This window comes from Mercurialis annua, linkage group LG7, assembly GCF_937616625.2.
Source record: "Mercurialis annua linkage group LG7, ddMerAnnu1.2, whole genome shotgun sequence".
In the NCBI taxonomy this organism is placed as follows: Eukaryota; Viridiplantae; Streptophyta; class Magnoliopsida; order Malpighiales; family Euphorbiaceae; genus Mercurialis; species Mercurialis annua.
This window is the reverse complement of record NC_065576.1, coordinates 2,233,362-2,258,193: the sequence shown is the minus strand read 5'-3', so window position 1 is coordinate 2,258,193 and position 24,832 is coordinate 2,233,362. Positions and strand designations below refer to the sequence as shown.

Below are 24,832 nucleotides of genomic sequence, written 5' to 3'. Positions count from 1 at the left end.
AAAGATGAGCAAAATTTGGAAATTTATTCTTGTAAGTTGTTCTGTTACTGATCAGTGAGATTATTAAAGTAAAAGTTCAATAATTTTTTGATGTAGCAAATCATAAGGTAATCAAATCAAAGAGTATTATAAGAAGGTCTTAGCATATTCTTATCATTGTGAAAACGACAATACCTTAAAAGACAATGCGAAACAAAAACTCATTGATTCTCTATAATGAATAATTAATTAACATGCATCTTCATGAGTCACACCTTCACTTATTTACATATACTAGTTTCGCATTACGTGCTATGCACGTGGCTCGTAACGTAACTCGCCAATGAATATAATAGTAAATTTAGTATAATTATATTAATTTTTTATTTATAATTAATATTAAATTAGTTAAGAATTTTTGTAAAAATAAATATAATATATTCGGTTATTAATTTTTTTTCATACTGAATTTATTCTTCTTTTGGTTTTATAATAACCATAATTAAATAATTAACTTAATTTTATTAATTTCTATCTTTAAAAATAATAAAATAGAAATTTAATTAATAATATATTGATTAAATACAGTATTTTAATTTTGTAGTTCAATCAAACTAAAAGATAGGTATTCCTACTAATTTGGAGACAATTTAGTTATTTTTTATATACTAAAAACTAAATTAGAGATAATTTAGCTACCTATTCTAATTAGGACTTTAATTACAATAGTGATTAATTAAATAACTAATTAGTTAATGACTATAAAACCTTTATTTAGTTGTAAACTGAAAAGGATTATTCAGTAAATTTGTCTGTCCCCCCCCATCCGTGCTTTTATATATAGTATAGATATATTAATATATTTTGGTCACTTCATACAAATAAAATATCTAATATCTAACTATTTAAATGTATAATTCTTGATATATTTTTATTTAAATTATTTAAAAGTGTTTTTAAAAGTCAAATACTTAGGGCTTAAGGATGAGATATACACGGTAGAAACGGGGTGGAAAAGAAATAAAAGAGAGCTTGTAGAACACAAAAGTTAGGGTTTGAGATTCTTGGAAAGCAAAATGATTTCATGTAAAGGGAAAAGAAAAAACCATAGTGGACGTCAAAAAGGATCTTCTTCCTCTTTTTTTTTTTTGTTTTTTTACAAGTAAACCTTATACTATATTATACAATAATAATATGTAGAAGGATCCTTTAGGATATTTGTTATTGGATTTGCTTTGTGAGAAAGGAAATAAAAATGCCCTTTTTGATTCAATTATATGTTTCTTTATGATCACAATAATTCATATACTTTCATCACGTGGATTCCTTACACAATTTTATTATAGATATTTGCAATTCATATTAGTAGGATAGACAAGATATTGGTTCCGTTCTAAAATGATAGGCCAATATGAAAATTAAAAAAAAAAATTAAATCCATTAAAATTAGTTTTCTTTTCATTTCATGTTTATCATTGTATAATTTTCTAGACATATAAGTAGTATATTAATAACTAGTTTATTTATTGGAGTTTTTATATTAGATTATGAAACAATTAATTTATTTGGGATAATTATACATGATCATTAGGGTTAATAAAACTTTCGATCTTTAAATTATTTACTAAATATATAAAAAAGTGATTTATCAATTCAAGGCGGAGCGGAGGAAGAGTGTTTGTTATTTTAGTTTTATAAAAATAGTTAAAATAATTTTTTTTGAATTAATAAAATTATATTATTATTTTTGACCGAAGAAAGATATATTAATTAAGAGCAAAATTTAATAAAATTATATTATCAACTTTTTAACTACATAATTTATAAATTTATATTAATAAAGTGAATTGTCCATTATATAATCTACCCATATATATATTTGTATGTGCAAGGCTCTAACTTTTTGTGTACCCATTTTTCATTTAACTCTTAAACTTAACGTCTCACCTATCGAACCTCTGAATTTATTAAATAATTCGATTTGACCCCTGAATTTGATAAATACGTAAACATTGAACTCCTCCCTACACAATTTCTTTTATAATGTTTCAAGTGACAAGGTGAACACAGAGAGGTTTAGTATTTATGTATTTATCAAGTTCATGATCAAATCGAATTATTTAGCAAGTTCAGAGGTTCGATAGATGAGATGTTAAATTTAGAGGTTAGATGGGTAAAAAGATACAAGTTTAAATGTTCGATAGGTGAGATGTTGAATTTAGAGGTTAGATGGATTAAAAAATATAAATTCAAAAGTCAAACTATATATTAAGCCAACATTTTGCTATATATAATGGGGACCATGCATTAGCTACTACATATAGTTATATGTGGCTGCTAAAGGAAGATATTTGGTATTTTATTTCTTTGCCCATTTTGATTAGATTTGTTTGGCCACTTGATTATAGAATTTCAAAGGGAGCAGAGTCTGGTATGTACCAAACAAATATAATTTGCTAGGTACATACCCACTATCAAATTAATCATACAAACATATACCTAAATGATGAAATTCGCATGATTTGGGTGAAAGAGAACAATTGTAATGAATTTGGATTTACACGGTAAAATTAATAATTATATTAAAATAATACACTAAAAAAGAATATGAAATGTATGACCGCGGCATCCATCACAAATAATAATTTATGACAGAATTAGGCTGTTATTATAGAGAGTGTGGCAAATAATTTGTGACGGAATATTATGTTTGTCACAAATTTGTGATTTTGTTGTCACACATTGTATTCGGTTACTTAATCGTCATAAATTTATGACAAAATTTCGTCCGATTATTACAGATTTAACTTTGTGAAGACTATATATATATATCTGTCACAATTTGGACAGATTTTTAATGGATGACAATTGGTGACAGCAAAATTCATCACAAATTTGTGAATATTTGTGACGGATGAGAATTGGTGATGTACAATTTTCGTCACAATTAATGACAGACTTTGCTATCACAAAACTTTGTCTGTCATAAATTTATGCTGGGCATACTAATGCACCAAATTGCAAGTATACAATATCATGACTAATAAAAAGTAGAGTGTAAAATCCACGAGAAATGAATCTAGTACTAAAATAGTTAGCTAAACTATTATTTGAGCAATCAAAGTTGAGGTGTTTTTGTATTTTAAATTAAACTAATGAAAGCAGAAAATACTAAATAAAAGCAATGATAATAAACAACCTAAAATATTGCTTTCGCATGAACTATTGATGCCTTACAAATCTAAATCATATCAATCAATTTTAATTGTAACATGCGACGGCGGATAAATCAAGAGTTGCTAGCTCTATATTCATATTTATTGCTAGCCTATTGATTATAACTCGTTTCCCCGAATCATTCTTATTACTGTTACGTCTTACAGAACGATAGAAAATAAACAACAATTTATAACCAAAGCAAGAACAAGTTATCCACACACACCGCTTAACACAAATTTGATGGCGAACCATGCTTTATACTTATTCCGCAGTAGCTGTATCCGAACAAGAGAAAGGGCAACTAGGCCAGCCATTAGTCCCACAGCTTTCCCAAGAAGGATAGGAGATGGATCAGACTCTTCAGCGGCAAAGAAAGCGATTCCTTTGTGGGACTTTCTCGGTTACCTCTTCCGATTAAATTGCTTAAGTCCCCTCCTCATAATTCAATCTAAGTTCATGCAATTGTTAGCTACTCAATCACAAGCATTAAACTCAATAATGAAGATTGCATATAACAAAGAAAAATATGTAATTTAGTTTTCAATTTTTAAACCTATTATCCATACTACTCACAATATTCCAAGTTAATAAATTTAGCTAGATATACTAAAAACAAACAAACAAACAATAAAGAATCACATAACTTTAGAGAAGGGAGAATAAATCAAATGATTTGACTTGAAAATAATCCTCTTCAATGAAATCTTGAAATTCAAATTGTGCTTGTATGATTTTACAAGTTAAGATAAATAACAACTAATCTAAAAACTAAAAACTAAACTAAATTAATAATAGAATATGAATGTATTTACATAATGAATTGAATAATTGAATAGCCTTGAGCTGAGCTCTAGTTATAGAGGTCTTGAAACTTGAGTTTTGACCTAAGTCAATCTCCTTTTAGGATTAAGATTAAGTGTTGAATGTGTAGAGAAACACTCCTAATCCAATTTAGATTTTGATCTTTGATGCTCTCAATCTTCTGGAAGTAGAAGATTCCATCTATTATGTTGTAAAACAAGTCCGAGTCGAATTAGGATTGATCCCGATGAGTTTAGAGCGTTCCAAATGAGTTTTTCATCAATTTTCCATTCACATGTATTCATGGCGAGTTCCCCACTTTTTTCGCTCGGCAAGACTTGGTGAACTCGGCACAATGTGTTTCCAGAATGCATCCCTGCTGAGTTCTCCATTCTTGCCGCTCTGCAAGATCTTCTGTGTAACCATCAATTTCGAAAAGTCATAACTCTCTGCACACACCTCTAAATGACTTGGTTTTTGATTCATTAGAAAAATTGAGATGTCTACTTTATTTTATATGCAGAACAGAAATTCATCGGAGATATTTAAGTATTACTAAATAGTCAATCAATGGAGAAATGCCAAATATGCAAGTAGTAAAATATGAAGCGCAGTTTGTCAATCTTTAAAACTTCAAGTATGCACTTCTAGGCCCCTTCCCGGCTACTGGATCGCTCCAGTGCTTTGGGTACTATAAGTTGAGCTAGACAACTCCGAATGATAAAAATCTTGATGTTTTGGAAAGGTCAGGATGTCTATAACAATTCATTTGAAGAACACTTTTCCATTTGAGATCTTGAAGAAGGACAAAAACATCAATTCATGAACAAGGATCAATTTTATATAATATCTTCGTTTCTTTGCAAATTCCTTCAATTCCCGGTTCATGAATTTCTTGTATAAATGGCCTACAAAACAACACCTATCCAAGTATAATATCCTCAAAATAATATAAAATTCACACATTATACTTAGAATATGTACTAACAAATTAAGCATATCACATACTCAACGATGTCAATCTATTACGTTCTTATGTGTTTTTGGTTTAATGCATGTTGTCGACTCACCACATTTAAATTATTTTTAATTGAATAACTAAAATACATAATATGTCTTATTAAACTTATTAAATGAACAAAAAGGCAACGCGCCCCCTGAACTTGTGACACGGGGTCATCTTACCCAATTTATATTTTTTTAAGCAATTAACCCCAAAACTTTTCATTTTTGGGTCAAATAACCTCATAATTTATATTTTTATTTTAAAAAATAGATTTAGAATAATTCTATCGAAACAATTAAAGAAATATCTGATTACGTTTTTACATCCATCGCCTCCGATTTATATTTTACACATTTTAAAAATATAATTATGGGTTATTTGACCCAAAATTGAAGAGTTTTGGGGTTAGTTGCTAAAAAAAAGTATAAATTAGATTAGATGACTTCGTGTTATAAAATTTAGGGGGCGTGTTGATCCTTTATTCCTTATTAAATATACATCTTTAATTGAGTGTTTTCTTCATCAAAATTTAATTCAAATCACAAAGACATTTTCTTATTAGTATGGGAATTTTTGTGTCCTCTTTTGATGTTGGTTTCATCATCATCATCATCATCATCTTCTCCTTATCCCGTGTCACATTTTTCAATGAGCTATATGCAGTCTTATGATCTTCCATTCCTCCCCCTTATCATCATCTGCTTCCTCTATCCACTGAAATATTGTTCTTTCCTATCCTCCTCTTTGTCCTCAACCAATAGCTCAATTTCTCATTATTAATCAACCTTCGTTTAATGAACCATAAAAAAATTAATATCTATTAAACCAATTACAAGAATACCAGCTACAGTATCTATTATCCAAAGAAAAGTTCTACCAGTATATCGTCCGTTTATTCCATTTCTTTGGTTTGCTCGACCAAAAATTGTTCTGAAAGTCTATAAGAAGATCAAAAAATAAAATTTTTATTAATAATTAACTTAAATTAGACTTATCTCTAATAAAAAAAATAGTACCTTATAGATATTTAATTTAACGTGTAACATACTTTCTTTCAATATAACGAATTAAAATTTTCTAAAATTATTTGAATATGACTTATCATTTTTAATCAATTTACACTATCATTATAAAATAAATGGTATAATTAAAAGAGTGTAAATTTAAAATTCAAAGTAATATAATATAATAAGTTAAAAAAATTATATTGATTGGATATTCAAAAAAGGCCTAATCACTCAAAAACCCCTCACTTTTAAACTTTTTTTCAATTTCACCCCGACGTTGAAAATTTGTCAATTTTACCCACTTTTGAATTTTCCATTTTCAATTGTACCCCAATATTTTAATTTTTGTTAATTTTTTTACTTAAATAATGAAATCATTCAATTAATTAAGTCTAAACATGAAATTAAATTTTTTTTTATTCAAAAAAGTAAAAATAAGTCCTTTATTTTTAAAAACTAACTAAAAACCATAATCAAAATAACACTAATATAAATTCTTAATTAATTTAACTAAATTTAAATAAATTTTAAAAATATACAATTAATATATGCGAAACATGGAGAATGTTTTAAACAAATTTCCAAACGCAAAAGACGTTAATTTAATTTTTCAGGGTACAATTGAAACATAAAAATACAAAATAGGGCAAAATTGACAAATTTTCAACGTCAGGGTATGATTGAAAAGGGGCTAAAAGGTCGAGGTTTTTTTAAGACATTAGGCCTTCAAAAAAACTTTCATAAATACAAGTTAAATAAATATTTAAATATAAAGTGGTTATAAAGTTAAAATAATTTCAGACTGCCTTTTATTTTTTATTTTTGTTTAAAAAAAATAAATTTTATGTAACAAATATTTTATAATATTTTAATATTTACATTTGAAAATAAAATTAATAAAATACTTTGCACAATTTTCCATTTTTTAATTTAATTATTCAATTTAATATGCTTGATTAAATGAACATCTATGACAAGAAGAACCCTAATAGTAAATCTCGAGAAAGCCTATACCTTAAAAATGTCCATAAATAGAAAAGAAAGTCAATTAACATATTCGAAAATCAAGCCATAAGAAAATTCAAAGGTTATAATAACAACTTTGTAATATAGCGGGAAGAACAAATCTCATCAAACCGCTACGTGTTGAACATGCACGTGTCCACAGCAAAATGACACGTACTCCCCATCTTCATCTTCTTCCTTATAACACCGACACCAATGAACCAACACTTTGAAAAATACGTTACCAAAAGCTTTGAAAATGATATTTCAGCTGGTTTTATCAGTGTTTGTTCTGGTTTCTTTGGCGGTGGTTTCCGATGGATTTGGCGGCGGTGCAATGAGGCCGACGATGGTGAAGAAGGAGTACAGAAAGTCTTTGGTGGTGAGTGAGTTTGGAGAAATATCAGCGGTTGATGTTTGTAGTGGGAAAAAAGGAGATTATCATATTGAGTTTATGACATTGGAGCCTAATGCTTTGTTTCTTCCTGTTGTTCTTCATGCTGATATGGTCTTTTATGTCAACACAGGTAATTAATTAGTTTTCTTTTTAATTATTCTTGTAATTAGCAATGTTTGAATCTAACAAATAGAAGAAATCCAACTAAATTTCTACATTTGTGTTGTTTGTTATTTTTAATATTTTTTAAAAAGTTAAATCATGAAATTTAGCGTATTTTGCAATTATAATACGAACACCTAGCAATTTTTTGATAATAGTGATTAATATTTCAAATTGCAATTTTGTAATCATAAAATATGATAAATTCCGTGATTTATTTTACAATTTATTTACTTTTAATTATACGTTTATGAATTTGGAAAACTATACACTTATTAGTTGTCGCGTGGTATCTCTTTTAAATAGAATTAGAGAACCAATGATTTTCATTTCATTCACCAATTAGTTTTATTTTAGTGAATTTATGCCAATGTGGCAATCCTATGATAGGTGAGTTTATGCTGATGTGGCGACTAGGCTATTTAGTGAACTTGTGCTAATGTGGCAATATGACATTTATGCTGATGTTGACTATTTTGATTTCCACATCAATATAAATTTACCAGAATTTAAAATGACGATAGATTGTGCCATGCCATATTTACAACAAATCAATAAGCGTTTGTGATAGGAAATTTTTCAATTACTACTTCCTTTACGATTTGGTTTGTTGCACGGATGACATGGTATAACGGTTGTATTGAATAATTTTCCGATTTACAAATAAATTTAGGCTTAATTCCTTAAAAAACCCCCACCTTGCACTTTTTCTTCGTTTATACCCTGACCTTGTAAAAACACCATTTGTACCCAATTTTGGGTTTTTATGTTTCATCTCTACCCAAAAGCATTAAATTGTACTTTTTTCATTTGGAAAAGAGTTTAAAACATACTTTTTTTTATTTTAAAATATACAAATAAATCCTTAAACTTAAAAAATAATCAAATACATCCAAATAATTAATTAATTTTTTTAATTTGATAAAATAATAAAAAAAAAAAAAATTATTATTATTTTTAATTTTTTTTGTCGGAATTTTTTTAAAAAAGTTGAAAAAATTAAAAAAAATTCGAAATATTTTTTAAAAAATTAAAAAAAAATTATTATTATTTTTAATTTTTTGAAAAAGATGGTATTTTTGTACTATTAATAACATTAATATCTAATTCATATATAAGTTAAAAATGAAGGATTGTTTTAAACTTTTTTTCAAATGAAAAGAGTACAATTTAATGCTTTTGGGTAGAGATGAAACATAAAAACTCAAAATTGGGTACAAATGGTGTTTTTACAAGGTCAGGGTATAAACGAAAAAAAAATGCAAGGTGGGGGTTTTTTAAGAAATTAAGCCATAAATTTAATGTTGTGATATGTATTTTTTATGTTGATTTATAGGGAGTGGGAAGCTGAGTTGGAGTGAAGATGGTAAAGAAATGAAGAGGGAAAATATAAAAAGAGGAGATGTTTATAGGCTAAGTGCAGGCTCAGTTTTCTTTGTGCAAAGTGATTTAGTATCAGAAAGACAAAAGCTAAGGATTTATGCTATCTATTCCAATACAGATGAAGATTTCTATGTACATTTCTTATTCACTCTATTTATTTCCCTTAATTAGCTACTTTATTTACAAAATGAATGAATTAACTAACAATATAGCATTTTTTTTCGAGTTTCCACGGCTCGTTTGGAGCGTGGCCAATCTGATTTGGCGTTATGTTGTATGCAATGCATAGACATCCTACGTCAGATTTGGCCGCGTTTCAAACAAGTCGTACTAAAATTTGGTAAAGCTCAGGCAAAGTTTAAATAATATGAATATATATGTGGAAAATGTGATATAGTTGTGATATAGTATTAGATAGGTAAATTTATTTCATCTTTGTTGTTTGTTAATTGCTAAATTAGATCATTAATGTATTCATATGGGCATTTTTTGTGCAGGAACCGTCTCTCGGAGCTTATTCTAGCATAAGTGACTTGGTTCTTGGATTTGATAAGAAGCTTCTGCAATCAGCTTTTATGGCATCTGAAGATGTAATAGCAGAGATGACAAGTGCGATTAGGCCGCCTGCGATAGTGCATACAATTCCGGAGGAGAAGAAATCTATATTCAAGGAACTAGAGGACAGATTTCTGAATGTACTTATTGGAAATCAAGATGGTGCCTTTTATGACATCAATAATGGCAAGAAGAAAAAGAAAACGAAAATATTTAACATTTATGAAGCTGATCCGGATTTCGAAAATTGTAATGGATGGAGTGTGACTGTAGGCAGAGGTGATTTGAAATCTTTAAGAGGTTCCAATATTGGTCTTTTCATGGTGAACTTGACCAAGGTATGTTTATAATTACTTTTTAATACAATTTGTTATATTGTTTACAGTTGCTCTTCGATAGTAGTATTTTTTTCACTAGCATGCCCGTGATCTATATTGCACGAAATAAAACTTGTAGAGCGGATGTTGCACCGAAACTGTAGAGTCCATGTTGCACCAAAACTTGTAGAATCGATGTTGCATAAGAACTTGTAAAGTTTTATCTGGTGTTGTATTTTCAGAGACAGGGTCTCTTTTAAAACTCTTGAAGGCCTTTTGTTTAGAATATACTTTTAAAAAAAATATATTTTTTACTATTTTAGCGTTTTCGTTTTCATGCAGCACAATATAACAGTAAGGTTTCGAGTGGTAAAAGAAATGGAAGTGATATGGAGTTTTTACTGATTATGGTTTTTAATTGTAGGGATCGATGATGGGACCGCATTGGAATCCGATGGCTACGGAAATAGCAATAGTGTTACAAGGACAGGGAATGGTGAAGGTGGTTTGTTCAAGCAATGCAAATGAAACAGATTGTGTAAACAAGAGGTTTATGGTTGAGGAAGGAGATGTATTTGCTGTGCCAAGGTTCCATCCAATGGCTCAAATGTCATTCAACAATGATTCATTTGTTTTCATGGGATTTAGTACTTCAACAAGAAGAAACTATCCTCAATTCTTAGCCGGGACGAGATCGGTGCTCCAAACGTTGAACAGAGACGTCTTGGCCTTGTCGTTTAACGTGACCAACTCTACAATTCACGAGCTATTGGCTCCTCAAAATGAAGCTATTATATTAGATTGTACTTCTTGTGCCGAGGAAGAACAAAGAGTGATGGTGGAAGAAAAGGAACAAGAAAGGCGAGAAGAGGAAGCTAGAGCGAAAGAAGAGGAGCACAAACGGGAGAAAGAAAGAAAAAGACAACAAGAAGAAGAAGAGCGTGAACGAGAGGAGGAAGAAAAGAAGAGGCGGGAAGAAGAAGAGCGTGAACAGGAGAAGGAAGAAAAGAAGAAGCAAGAAGAAGAAGAGCGTGAGCGGATGGAGGAGGAAGAAAAGAAACGAGAAGAAGAAGAGAGACAAGCAAGGGAGAAGGAAGAAATGGAAAGAAGGGAAAGAGAACAAAGAGAAGCAGAAAAGAAGCAAGAAGAAGAGCAGCAAAGGCAAGAAGAAGCGGCTAGAAGAGAGCAAGAAGAGGCGAGAAGACAGGAAGAAGAAAGAAAAAGACGACAAAAGCAAGAAGAAGAAGAAGCGGCTAGAAGAAGGGAAAAGGAACAAAAGAAAGAGCAGAAGCGGCAAGAAGAAGAAGCGCAAAGGGAACAAGAAGAGGCCGAGAGGCAAGAAGAAGAAGAAAGGAAAAGGAGAGAGGAGGGTGAAGAAGAGCACGAAGGTGGTGGTGGTGAGAAGAAAATGAGAATTTCAAGAAAATTCTGGGACTGGAAGCTCTGAACTCTCTCCTACAACTTGCACCAGTAGGTCCTGAGTTTTGTATATGTGAATAAGACCGAGCTCTTGATGCGCATGCTTTGTCCTGTTTTGAACCTTTGAATAATAAGCTCTGAGATCTACCTTTTGCATATTGTAATGAGCATTAGATTGTTTTTTTGTTTTGAGTTCTGAGTTCGGTAGTTCTTTCTTGTATCACACGTTTTGGAATCGAATGTTTAGTTCTCTTTTATGTACTTTTGTTTCTGTTTGGCATGATTGAAATTAGGAACTAACAATGCAGAATTTTTATTAATCAGAAAGAAGTGAACAAAGAAACAAGTAGGCATCAATCAATAACTTGCTTCCGAAGGTACTCGGGCACAAAGACAGCTCTAGGGATTTTATCAGCCAGTTAAAGAATGATTCAAGACAAATAACTGGTTATCAAAACTGTCAGACATTGTTAAGAGCTTGTTATAAATGAAACAATTACAGTGATATCGTCCAGTTTGCCTCCGTAGTAGCGGTACCCAGCTTCTTGAGCAGCAGCCGAGAAAGGTGATTGCCGATTCTTATCCAGTGCTCGTTGGCGCGCCAAAGCTGCAATCTTCTGAGCTGTTGCTTGAGGGCCTAAGCCATCTTTTAGGGCATGAACAACGGCAGTACTAACCTCATTCTTGTACAAGTTGTCGAACAATCCATCTGTCCCGGCAATTACTACGTCACCGGGAGAAACTGGAAAAGTGAAAACCTAAGGCCATTGAACCGAAACAGATATTTCAGTTGTTTTCAAAGTTCTAAATTGCCCACTCGTCCAATAATAAACTACAGCGAGAAATAATACTTCAAATGTGAAAAGAAAAAGCATATATTCAAGAGTTTAAATTCATTGTTCGACACCTACGTTCGTTGAAATGAGCAATGCTGAAACAAGAAATGAATGATGACTTTTTTTATGTAAGAATAGATCATAAATTTGAAGTTCAAGATTTTGAAAGCGTTTTCAGAATTGGAAATAAAACATCGAACATAAAACTCAATAAGTTTCTTTGCACAATAGTTGAAGAACTAAGTTATCTGACCTGGCCAGAGCTAGGTAGATCACTATTGCCACTATTTTCCAGCTGGAAGGTAAAATTGAAGCCATGTTGCTGCACTGGGGATTGAAACACAGTCCATCCATCTCTAACCACCATGAATCCACTGTCTCCTAAATTTATAGCATGTATTCCCTAACACAGAAAAAAAAACGATCCATTTAAACTACATGGCTTCAAACAGAAATAATTACGTGTTAAGTTATACTTATAGAAGAAAAACCAAGGAGCACTCCAAAGACAAACTTGAATCAATTTACATCTGCGGCAAACACTACGATATTAACGAAAACAGTACACTATATGCGCCTAATAGATATACAAAGGATCCATTTCTGATACAGAATCATTTAGTTCAGAACCTAATTCAGGATTCTAGCAACACAAACTGCTAATATCATATCACTGTGGAAGCAGATTGAAAATTCTATGTTCCGTAATACAACCATTCCCTTTAATAAACAATTTTAACCAGCTTATGTTTTCAAATGGCAGGAACTTGCTCATTCTAGTATTCCACCAAAGTACGGCAACAAAAGACCTATATTCCACCAATGCATGTTCACACATACATCTAGCAGAGTTATCAGACTGTTACTTAAGATATGCAATTTCATCCAGCTCCAAAAATATGTCATATTTTGTATTAAAAAAAATTACCCACTGAACCAAGTCAAAAGAAGAAAACAGACCTCATCTGTAAGGGCGATGATGCAGGCCGTGGATGAACCCTGAGCTTTTGTTCTAGAGTGTGCCTTCTCTAGCACTCTCGCTGGGTCAATTGAACCCTCAGGCTCATCTTTGATTGCGCTTACTGAGTTAGACATAAGCTCACGAGAATATTCTCCTGCATTAACTCCCACTTCTGCCCAACCGCCGACTCCATCTGCCACACCAATAATTTGTTGCTCTTCGCAAATAAAGTGAGCATCCTCCCCACCAGTTGCTTCTTTATCAGGATGTGGCATATAACATGATCCTGAGACCAGCTTCAAGGTTCTGTCACCAAGAATAGTTTCCCCTTAAACTCAGTACCACGCAAGAAACCAAATTACTAGTACATCTAATTTGCAATCTAAAACCAGATTTCATTTGCAGAGTTTAGCATAAATACAATGATACTAATTTTGCTTGAATGCTATAAAAGCCAATTCCACCATAAAGCAAACACCAAGAGCATCGACAAAGCAACTATTTACGTGAATGTAAACGTAAATATGGTGGCTAAAGTAAGCCTCCTTCTACTTAGAAACCATATCAGCATTTCTAAAACAGACCACCAAAAATAAGATCATCATAACAGACAGAATTAAAGAGCACGTACTGGCCAGATACCATAGTAGAGTTCGTCAACTGTTCCTCACGTGAAACCCCATCAAAGGACACATCGCGAGCAGCTTTCACAGATAATTGCATAGAACACAATGTGTACAAATTTCTCGACAATGGCGCAACAACAAAACTATCCGAACTACCACTCCTCCGTATAGCATCAAAACTCGAGTACCCGCAAACCAAACGACTATCAGAAACCTGCCGATTTCTCATTCTCATGCCAACTTTTCCGCAACTAGCTCGACTTCTATCAACAAAAAACACACTACTAGGTTTTGAACCCTCCAATCCATTACCACAAGTAGTCACCATATCATCAAAATAAACATCACCATTACCAAAAACAGCTTTAGAACTAGAAGCAGCCATAGAATAACTAGAAAGATAACGCCTTGGTGAAAAATGAGAACAATTTGACAATAAAGAAGCTGAATTTCTAGCAAATCCTAAATTCAACTTCACAAATAACCCAGTTGGCATTTTAGCCACTAAAAACACATATACCTCAGTTTCTTGAATCAATCACCATAAAAATTTGCATTGTCGACCTGAAATTAGAACACAAAGTTAGAAACTTTATTCAAATGGGTGATAAGCAAACTAATATTCTTGGGGAAAAACCCATAAAAAATTTGAAATTTAAAATAAAAAACGAACCTTTTTTGAGGGGTTTGTGAATTATTGATGGAGATAAAAGTTGAGACTTTGGGATACAAATTTTATTGAATGGTTCCAAAAATTGGATTCTTGAAGGTCATGAAGGGCCAAATTGTAGTAATAGGGCTTTACTATAATTACTGGGCTGGTGGCTTGAGGAAAGTAAAGCAAATAAATCCAGGGATGTGTTTGTCAAAATCAAATTAAACAAATCAAATTGAATATCTCAAATAAAATTTAGTTTCTCTCTAATTTTGAGGCATAACTCGTTGATAAAAATGTTATAACGACTCAATGAGTTCATGAATGAAGTACTTTTCAATTATTACAGAAAAATATATTAAACTCATATCACTAACTAAGTAGTTTTAATATTTCTAAAAATCTGATTTTACCACTACAATTAGTTTACTTAAAAAACATGAAAATTTAATATAAAAGTGAGTAATTTGTTTATTTGTAAATGTTTAAGAAAAAATATAATTGCTCTAAATTATCACTCGAAAATTTAAATAAAATTGATATATGCTTTTTTAATGAGTTTTTTTAGAAGGTTCTACTACATCAATATTTGTTTTTAAATAATATAAATAAAAGGGTCAATACGGTTTTTGAATTTATATATCATAGTCAATTAATTCGCATTTAATAATTTAGATAAATTAAGAACAACTCTTTATTTTTAGGTCAATTAGATACAATATTTTCCATATAACGTCAATTAACTCTCAAACAAGTTATTATGATCGATGAAGACGTTCATCGTATATAATTTGAGAGTTAATAGATATAAAAATAAAAATTTGCACTTTTAATTGATTAAAATAACAGAAGGTGAATTAATTAATATAAGCACATAAATTTAGGGACCGATATCACCCTTTGCTCTAAATTGTATTGTAATATGATCATCTCCCTCCAAAAATGAAATGAGACAAATGACAATTTTATCTTAAAGAACAGCTTGGAATTGAAAAGCTAAATGGCAAAAATAAACTTCATGGAGACATCTAAGAAAGTGAAAAAGGACAAGAAGAAAAGACAAGCCAAAGAGTTGGACATTTTTTGATAAATTTATTTTTTTGATTCAATTATAGAATATACATTATAATTATTTTATGATCTAATATTATTGCACATTTAGTCGAAACTAAAATGATAGTATTTTCTTTGTATGCTAAAATGATGTTATCTTTGCCCAACCACCACCTTTGAGATTGACAACTTTTGAGCTTCAAATTAATTTCTCATCCAAGTTGACAAAATGACAATAAAACTAAAATGAAATTCTTACCATTTAAATCAGACCGAATCAGTATTGTTCAACTAAGTCAATCGTGAACCGAGAGCCAATCTTATTTTATTTTTCTTTAAAATAACAAATATGACTTAATCAATTTGTATTAAATAAGTCGTATGAACTGATAAATTATTGAACCCGTTGAATGCAAATTCAACTGATTTTTTTTTATATAAAAAAGTATTTACTTTTATTTAACCTGTAATTAAGCTGGTTTAATAGCTGGCCACACCAGTCGGCCACAAGTTATTCAGTTTTTGAAACACTGTTTTAAGGCTGTTGTAATGCTAGTATGCTACTACTACTTCTCTTTGGGACCAATTATGGCTCCATTTCCATCATTCTTTACTGGCTAAAATATAAAAGGCCTAATTATTTAAAAACCACCCACCTTATAATTTTTTTTCATTTATCACGACCTAGGAAAATTTTCATTTGTACCCTATTTTTGATTTTTATGTTTCGTTTGTACCCCAAGAGTAATTTTTTTGATAATTTAATTAATTTAAAGATAAAAATATTAAAAACAAGATACATTAATGATTATCGTTAACATTTTATTAGAATATAGGTTAAAAATGAAGGACTAATTTAAACTTTTTTTCAAAAGAAAATAGGTCAATTCAACTCATTAGGGTAGAGATGAAACATAAAAATCAAAAATAGGGTACAATTGAAAATTTTCCTAGGTCGTGGTATAAATGAAAAAATATTACAAGGTGGGTGGTTTTTAAATAATTAAGCCAATATAAAATAGTATTTTTTTCAGCTACTTTTTTTTCATATCTAAAATTAAAGGGAAAAATGGTCATTTATACTCTTAACGTTTAATTCGATGATCAAATAAGCCCTCACTGTTCGAAAAGGTTTAAATATATGCCCCCGACAATTTAAAAAATAAACAATCAGGCCTCCCGGTTTTGACAACTAGGACCCCAACATTTCATTTGAGTCAAAATCGGGATCTGGTTGTTCATTTTTAAAGAGGTTAGGAGTATATTTGAAATTTTCCGGACGTTAGGGACTCACTTAATCCTATAAATAAACTTTAGGGGTATAAATGACCCTTTTTCCAAAATTAAAAAGATATACAGTTTAAGCACTAAAGTAAGGTCCCTCATTTGCACAGTAATTTAAAGGAACAGTCAATTATGCTGTCGAATTAATATCATGATAAGCATTAAAAAGAATTTTTTGACATACTACCAAATTACCAATTATCGAGTTCAATTTGGAAATGAAATTCCTCGAAATTCACTCACTCCAATTATGTAAAATATGAACAAAATTAAACCAATCACATTATAACACATCATTAAACTAGTGGCACTACCTGAATTTTACTATTCAAATGTGTAAAAAATTAAAACAAAATTACAACAGTACCATTATTTTAATGACGTGTCATAATGTGATAGACTAGTTTACGGATGACGTGGTAAACTGAGTCTAACTAAGATTTCTCGTAAAATATTTTAAAATTCTCAGATTTTGAAATTGAACTTTTAAAAATTATTAATAATACTAATATTAAAAAGCATTTTCATTTTTCTTGTAATATATAACATTCACATTTCCTTAATTTCTGAGATAGATTCATATAAATCAAACTTATTATAATTTGAAAATTTAATTCATAACTCTTCGAAGTAGGTTCAAAATAAATCATGCGTTTTCATAGCGCATAAAAAACATCCATGAAAATATTAAACACAAAAATTGACATAAGATATTTAATAAAAATATTCAGGAGTGCTTTTCAGTTTTCATACACTCTAAAAACATAAGAACTAGGTGTGAGCATCCAGTCGGTTTGGCTAAAACCGAACTAAAAACCCAAACTTGAACATCGATCAACCAAACCATCTAAACAGAACCGATCAAATAAGCAACATTAACCAAAACAAAACATATCGAACCAACCAAACTTTCAACAATGCAAAACGGAACCGACATAATAAGTCGGTTAATTCAGCCGGTTCGGTTAAATAAAATAAATAGGAATAATCATAAAAAAAATAATGACCCTTTACCCGAAATGAAACTTAATTCTTGAAAAATTACTATACTTTCTTACTCGTGGGTGAAATTATTGGATCATATTGGAAGTATTTACAAAGAACCATATTATTGGAAAGATTCACTATGAAACCGTGAACAATGATGGATTTGAAAGAAATTTTGTAAAAAGGTTATAATTGCAGGGCTATAGTGCAACTACAAATAGTTGATGTTGAGTCGAATCAATCACTTTTATCTCCATTTTTTTCAAACACTAATAACTCTTCAATCATTTTGTGTTTGAACTTGTAAGATTACAAAAGTACAAAATGGTACAATAATTATGCATTTAATTAACAATTTAAAACAAATTGCTGGAGCAACATTTGAATATAGACAGCTTACAAGTTCTAACACAATTTGATTTCAACCCTACAGCAACAATTTTTTTACAGTTTATCATTTTCATGAACCTTCATCTGCAAGTAATCTCATGGTTTATCTCAATCAAACTGCAGCTGATCTAGACCGAGTCCACGTAGTGAAGAAAGATGTGGCTGTCCGAGTTTTACATACCCTGTTACATCACAGCTCTGCATCACCAAGGCAGAACGATAATTTAAAAAAATATCCGACTGCTTCGGATGTCCTGATGCTTACCTTCATTAGGGCAATTTTCGTATATCTTCATGCTTGTTTCTTCCGCAAATCGATTTTGCTAAACCGGAAATCACGTCCAATGTACAACATTATGTCCGAAAGTAAAGATGTGGGCGGTCATAAACTCCTTCCAAGGTCTTTTCCAGAATATTCTCCACCTCCGAATGAGGCAGCCACGTCAAGACCGCTACTGATTGAAGTAATTAGAGCCGACAGGCCACCGCTTGGGCTTCCACCGGCTGCCATTCCCAATCCAAGAAAATCGAGTGTTGTTTGCTTAGGACCAAAGACAGAAGGAGTGGCCATCATCAGTTCTTTTAATCCGGAACCTCCATCATAAGGTAAGCCAAGTCCTAGCGCGGCAGTAACTGAGCTATTATCAGGCTCCACTTGCCTGTGTCCCCAAGGCATATTGTCTTGCTGAGAGGACGACGTAGAAGAAGACGACACAATCCCCAAACCACGAAGTAATGATGCATTCGTAGCCGCAGGCCCCATCTGAGCTGCTTTTTGTAATAGTGCAGTGGCAGACATTGCTGGTTGACGCGGAGGTCCATACTGTCTATGCTCTTGTCCTGATGTACCAAAGATTGATGACCCGTGATTGGTTGAGAGACAAAGAGCAATTGGCTCCATAGTGGTTTGAGCAAGATCCGTTGGACGCTCAGGGTGAGACATGGCCCGTATGAGGTCCGTAAAAGCAGGAGGTTGAGGAGGCTGTAAGCTACCGGATGCAGTTGACGAAGCAAATAAACTAGCAAATACACCACTACTCGTACTTCCATTGCTGCTTGAGCTGGTGCTGCTGCTACAGCTTCCATTTAAACAAGCTGGCGCAGGTGCCGGAGCTGGAGCCTGTGCGGGTGCCAATTCTACAACTGTTGCGGGCATGACCACATCTGCATTAATAAAGCAAAAAAGAAACTTATAGGATTACTTAAACTTATGAAGAACTTTAGATTAAAAAATAAGCAAGAGCTAATGGTTCCCTTTCTATAAACTATGTGTATTTCTATTTTATTTTATTTTCTAGCTTTTGAATCACTAGTGTTCTTTATGGTATCAATTATCAAAGATTGTGTAAACTGAATCTCACAAGTTTGGAAGGAAATAAACATTTCTTACTTTCTTTAGCTCTACAGCAAAAACATAACATGCTATTTAGTTCAATAAATACAAAGATCAATATCAGACAAAAGCTACTAAACTCCAAGATCTAGAGAAAGAGAAAGACAAAATAACAAAGATTCATTCTTTATTAAGACAACATAAATAAACTGACAAAAAACATCCAAGAATAAAAAAATTTAGAACTTTCTTCCAAATTGTGGTCAACTTCATACCTGGACTATGAGCAGGAGATACTGAAGCAGATGCAACACCACCAGCTGACTGAGATAAAGCTGGTGGAGCTGGAGGTGGCGGCGGAGGTGATTGTTGAGGTGGCGGCGGATCAACGAGCAGTTTCTTCTTGGATTCCGGATTCGAATTGGCAGCAACTGTAGGTTCACCTCTAGCACTCTCTTCTGCTAAAGCATCACAAAAAGCTCTATGTGTGATAAAGCTATCTCTCCTACAAAAACAAACCAGTTTCAATCATCCAATTCCATCAACAATAACCAATTAAACTCATAAAAAACCAACAACAATCAAACCTCGAAAACAAGGTTCCGCAATCGCATTTATACTCTCTCGTACCGCAAATCTTTGAATGAGCTTTCCAATCAGACTGAACAGCATATTTCTTAGAACACTTATCACATTTCCATTTCTTCTCACCATGTTTCCTACAGAAATGCTTCTTAATACCCGTAAGATCACCTAAAGCCCGCGACGGATCGTGATGAACACAGCTCGGTTCGGGACATACATAAACTCTCTTCTTAACTTCTGTACTAGTTCTCTGCCTTAACTTCCATGGCAAATTATGCCCACGCCTATGAAGCTGCAAATTCTGATCTCTTTGAAACCCTTTATTACAAATTTCACATACAAATCTATTAGTTGCCATTAGGGTTTTGGGTGACAAAGCTAACACCTCAGCATCTGGATCTACAACAACAAGTAAATCAAGAACACAAAAAAAACATAAATTAATAACCTTTTTCTCAAGATATATAAATATACCAAGATTACTATTTTTTTAGTTTTTTGAGGTGTTTAACATTACCTGGCATTCCGGGGAGGTTTCTCTTTTTCTTGGCGGTGGATTTAGGCGGCGACGGTGGAGGTTGGTTGTTGTCGGCGGAGGACATGACACTGGCTTCACCTGAAGCGGTGGAGGAATTATCTAAATCAACAGAGTTTAACTTCATGTTAAGTTTAGCATATGGGAGTGAGTGATGATCGCCGGCCGGCGGTGAGTGTATGTTTTCCGATCAAACAGTCAACTTTTTGAAGAAAACGTGCAAAACAGAACAAAAAATGAGATAGATATTTAGATAGAGATTGAGACTTTGGTGTGTAAAAGCTTTTTCTGAGAGCAAAAAGGCCAAGTCTTTGGTCTTTGTTCTTACTTTTCAGAGAGAAAATAAGATTTTTTTAATACTACTCATTAAATTTTAAAAAATTAATTTTTTTATTAAGTAGAATTTAATTATATTAATGGTTAGTAGATACAATTTTATTTTTTAAATCGACACTAAACACTAGCTTTATTGAAAGTTTAAATTGAGATCGATCTTAAAAATGTACAGGAACGCTTTAGCCATTTAATTATAGCCATTTATGTCGCAGGTTCGGATTCGAATCATATTTATATTTGAAACTAAAATTTTAGCTTCCTCCATAATATTTATATAAAAAAATTAAAAAATATAATTTCGTAGTTGAAACCAGTTTTCATGTACTATGAATCAAATTTTTGAAAAATAGTATGTTGAGTAGCTTTGGTTAGAGTTTTTATATTGAAATTTGAAATTTGAAAAAGTTAAATTTTTAAGTAATTGATTAATTTTTGGCTTGTTGCATAGTGTACAAGTTTTGGATTACACTTTACACTCGGCTAGAGGACTAACCGCGCACTTGTCGTTTTCAGACAGACATGTGTGTTCGGTGGTTTGTCGTTTAGTTGATTGTCTGAATTCGTTTTTTCTTCCTTGTTCGTGTATGTTTAGGTTTAGGACAAAAACAAGGCTAAGGCAGGTTGTGGAAATTAAAAAATGTATTAGGATGGATAACTACTTAAACCCCACGAAATTAGATTAAATTATTAAATCCTTCTCTATGTTTTAAAAAATATAAAAAATAATCATAGTATTGGAATTAAAATTTAGATTCAAAAAATAAAACTTTTCAAAATATGGTGATTTTTTTTATTTGATTTAATTTTTGTAATCCATTTCTCGAACAATTATAAGTTCGATGTCTTTAATTAAAAACTTAATTTTAACTTACTATAAAATATTATGAAATAAATCAAATGAGGCCTAATAATATTTCCATTAGATCAACTTATTTAGTCAAAATAAAATTTCTTACAATTTCTAAATTCTTTTTATATAAAGGCGTAATCACTCAAAACCCCCTAATTTTTAGTCCCGTTTACAAATATACTCAGACGTAATTTTTTTTTCCAATGTTATCCTAATTTGCCCTTTTATATTTCAATTGTACCGCAAATCATTAAATTGACCTATTTTTACTTATAAAAAAAGTTTAAAATAATCTTTTATTTTTTATATTATTAATAATATTAGGGTCTAATTGAAATATAGGTTAAAAATAGAGGATTATTTTAAACTTTTTTTCAAGTGAAAAGAGATCCATTTAATGCTTTAGGGTACAATTGAAACATAAAAGGGCAAATTAGTATAAAATTGGAAAAATTTCTACGTCGGAATATATTTATAAAAAAGGGCTAAAGGTGGGGTTTTTTTAAAAAGATCAGGCCTTATATAAATCTTCAAAATGGAATTTATCTTTTCAAATTTTTAAAAAAATTTAATATTTATTAAATTCTTAACTATATTTTTTTTGAACTCTCTTAACTATATATTTATTTATATGTTTGTTATATATAAGAACAGTAAGTTAAATAGAAAAATAATTTCATTGTTAATTTAATATTTATAATTAAAACTCTTGATTTTATCTTTTATTTTTATAAGAGTAGACAATAATGTTATGGTCACTAGCTTAAAAGTTTAAGTGTTTGAGAGAATATAAAGGCACATTTCAAAGTCTTTCTGTTTTAATTCCTTAAAATATTATTCTCTTTTTCTTTATATATTTACAGTACAATTTTTTTAAATTTTTTTTTTATATATGCACATATTCTAGTTTTATTATTTTCCATAAATTTTTGTATTTTCAATTATGAATTATATAATTAAAATCCAATAATATATTAACTGTATACTAAAAGTAAATTTATGTATTTTCACTAAAAAATTAAAAATATTGTATTTTCTTTAAATCGGTATACTAGTTTTATAGATATTTTAATTATTATTATTATTATTATTATTTATAAAATTGTTAATTTTGAAATAAAAATAATGAGATCGATGAATTAAATGATATTTTTGATCCAATTATAAATAAAATATAATTTTATAAATAACTATAAACCATGTTTACAACTTTACTTGATCATTTTTAATTTGATGAATTCTAGGAAAAGAAAAATAAACCATGATTCACATTAAAAATTATCTTTAACAATTTTATCATTTGACTAAATCAAGTAATATTATTAATTCAGATATGGTTGAAAAATATAAATACATTTTTTATTTTATTATTAAAATGTTCTATTTATACTTTTTATTGTGTTTATTTCTTTAATTTTTCATCAAATTATTTTGAAAGGAGTTAAATTATATTTTTATATTTCATTAAAAATATTTGTTATTATAAAAGAAATTTAACATAATATCTTATGAGTAAGCATATCATTTCTAAAGGAAGTGGTTTTGGCCGGGGACATGTTAACTAAACAGTTTTTATATTACTAATAATGCAATATTATTGGAGTATGAGGAAGCTAATTATGTCACTTGATCCTCTAAAAGCATAGTGAATATACTTTATAACCCTTGATTATATAAATACAAATGACGATTAGGTTTAATAAAGTACATAAATTAAGAGGATTATTATAAATTATAGATACAAATACAACCAAAAGGCCGGCATGTAACTTTTATTATTTTCTACTAACTACTACTATATTTTATTGCAATCACTTACATTGACTTGGCATGGCACTTCCCCTTTCTTTTCTTTTTCTCTGTTTTCTAATTCAAATCCTCCATTATTTTGGGCAGTTCATGGGTCCCCGAATATTTCAATTTTCATTTCTTTTGCTTGTTTAATATACTTATTTGTGGATCGAACTTTACTACTTTTTATATAAATACAAGCTCGGTTTAAGTCTGGTTTGAATTTTATACATTTAAATCCGGCTTTTATACTTCGTACATATAAGGGATTTTTAGACAAATATATATAAAATAGAAAAAGAATCTCACAAATACAAATTGACCAGGACTTATAGAAATTTACAGGTTGACTTTAAAATCTAGCAAAACTATGTTTCCTCTTTCGCATATATACGATTCAATATAAATAGGAAACAAAACCCATGCAAAATCAATCATTCAAAAAGTTAAGAGATTCTGTTAAACTCAAACAACAAATTCTCTCAAAATTCAAAACAGAGCTTCGATTAATCACTGATTAGAACACGATCAATTACAAAATTGATCATCGCGATCAATCACAGTTCAACAGAAGAAGGATAATCAATCAAAAAATTGGAGAAAAAGCGATGAATCACGACGACATGTGTTTACCAAACGATTTCGGCGAGTTTGATCAATCACATTTGTGCTAACTTTCAATCTTAATCGTGATTTTTAAACGAGCTGAAATATCATACAAATTTAACTAAAAACAGATAATAATCAGTTAAACAGCTCAAATCAAACTAAATTTAGGTTTTGAATGATTCTCAAAATGTTTAGATGTGTTTATTTAGCTGAAAGCTGTGTAAATTGTTAAAATTATGAGTTAAGTTATGTATTATGAGTTAAGTTAAGTTATGTAAATTGTTTAATAATCAGTTAAACACTTTTAGTATTGTTAGTTTACTAAAAGTGTTCTATGCGTTTGAATATGTTACAATGTGTATGTGTACTGAGTGAATGTGTTACAACGTGTATGTGCATGAGTGAATTTCAGCTTTTGAAAATTTAGAAAAATTAAACTTACAATATTTTTTTATAAGTTTTCAACAATTATAATTATCACTGTATTTTTCATTTATTTTAATGTACATTTCTTAGTTTAGGTATTCTGTTTATAGATTACGAGAACTTTTATAATAAATTAAGTGCTAGTAAACAGTTAGTAAACTCATAGATTACCACTGGATTTCAACAGTTTAATAGTTTTATAATAAATTAAGTGTTTATTTTATTTTTAGATAACTAATGCTATTTTTATAAGTTTATTGATTTTATATAAATATGATGCAGTAAAAGCAACACTTCAAGGTCTTGTATACTACAATGGAGTATG

At 30.5% G+C, this 24,832-nt stretch overlaps 3 protein-coding genes across 4 annotated transcripts; 1 reads left to right on the top strand and 2 right to left on the bottom strand.

The window, feature by feature from the left end:
• Window positions 1-7,239: 7,239 nt before the first annotated feature.
• LOC126655717 (vicilin-like seed storage protein At2g18540) lies at window positions 7,240-11,511 on the top strand. Its single transcript, XM_050349982.2, has 4 exons — window positions 7,240-7,544; window positions 8,913-9,091; window positions 9,457-9,852; window positions 10,256-11,511. The coding sequence occupies exons 1-4, from the start codon at window positions 7,277-7,279 to the stop codon at window positions 11,276-11,278; spliced, it is 1,866 nt and encodes a 621-aa protein (XP_050205939.1). The 5' UTR covers window positions 7,240-7,276; the 3' UTR covers window positions 11,279-11,511.
• A 70-nt stretch (window positions 11,512-11,581) lies between these two features.
• LOC126655719 (probable protein phosphatase 2C 55) lies at window positions 11,582-14,447 on the bottom strand. Its single transcript, XM_050349984.2, has 5 exons — window positions 14,347-14,447; window positions 13,679-14,237; window positions 13,047-13,353; window positions 12,340-12,489; window positions 11,582-12,008 (listed from the first exon to the last, which is right to left on the bottom strand). The coding sequence occupies exons 2-5, from the start codon at window positions 14,167-14,169 to the stop codon at window positions 11,721-11,723; spliced, it is 1,236 nt and encodes a 411-aa protein (XP_050205941.1). The 5' UTR covers window positions 14,170-14,237; window positions 14,347-14,447; the 3' UTR covers window positions 11,582-11,720.
• A 3,530-nt stretch (window positions 14,448-17,977) lies between these two features.
• LOC126656216 (zinc finger protein GAI-ASSOCIATED FACTOR 1-like) lies at window positions 17,978-20,825 on the bottom strand. 2 transcript variants are annotated; one of them, XR_007633177.2, is made up of 5 exons: window positions 20,478-20,825; window positions 19,963-20,359; window positions 19,651-19,880; window positions 18,308-19,206; window positions 17,978-18,224 (listed from the first exon to the last, which is right to left on the bottom strand). XR_007633177.2 is itself a non-coding variant. In XM_050350730.2 (4 exons), exons 1-4 carry the CDS (start codon window positions 20,620-20,622, stop codon window positions 18,425-18,427), a joined length of 1,554 nt encoding a protein of 517 aa, XP_050206687.1. In that variant the 5' UTR covers window positions 20,623-20,825; the 3' UTR covers window positions 17,978-18,424. The 2 variants fall into 2 exon arrangements, 1 of the variants encoding a protein (XP_050206687.1); XM_050350730.2 differs by having other exon boundaries at window positions 17,978-19,206.
• Window positions 20,826-24,832: the final 4,007 nt, after the last annotated feature.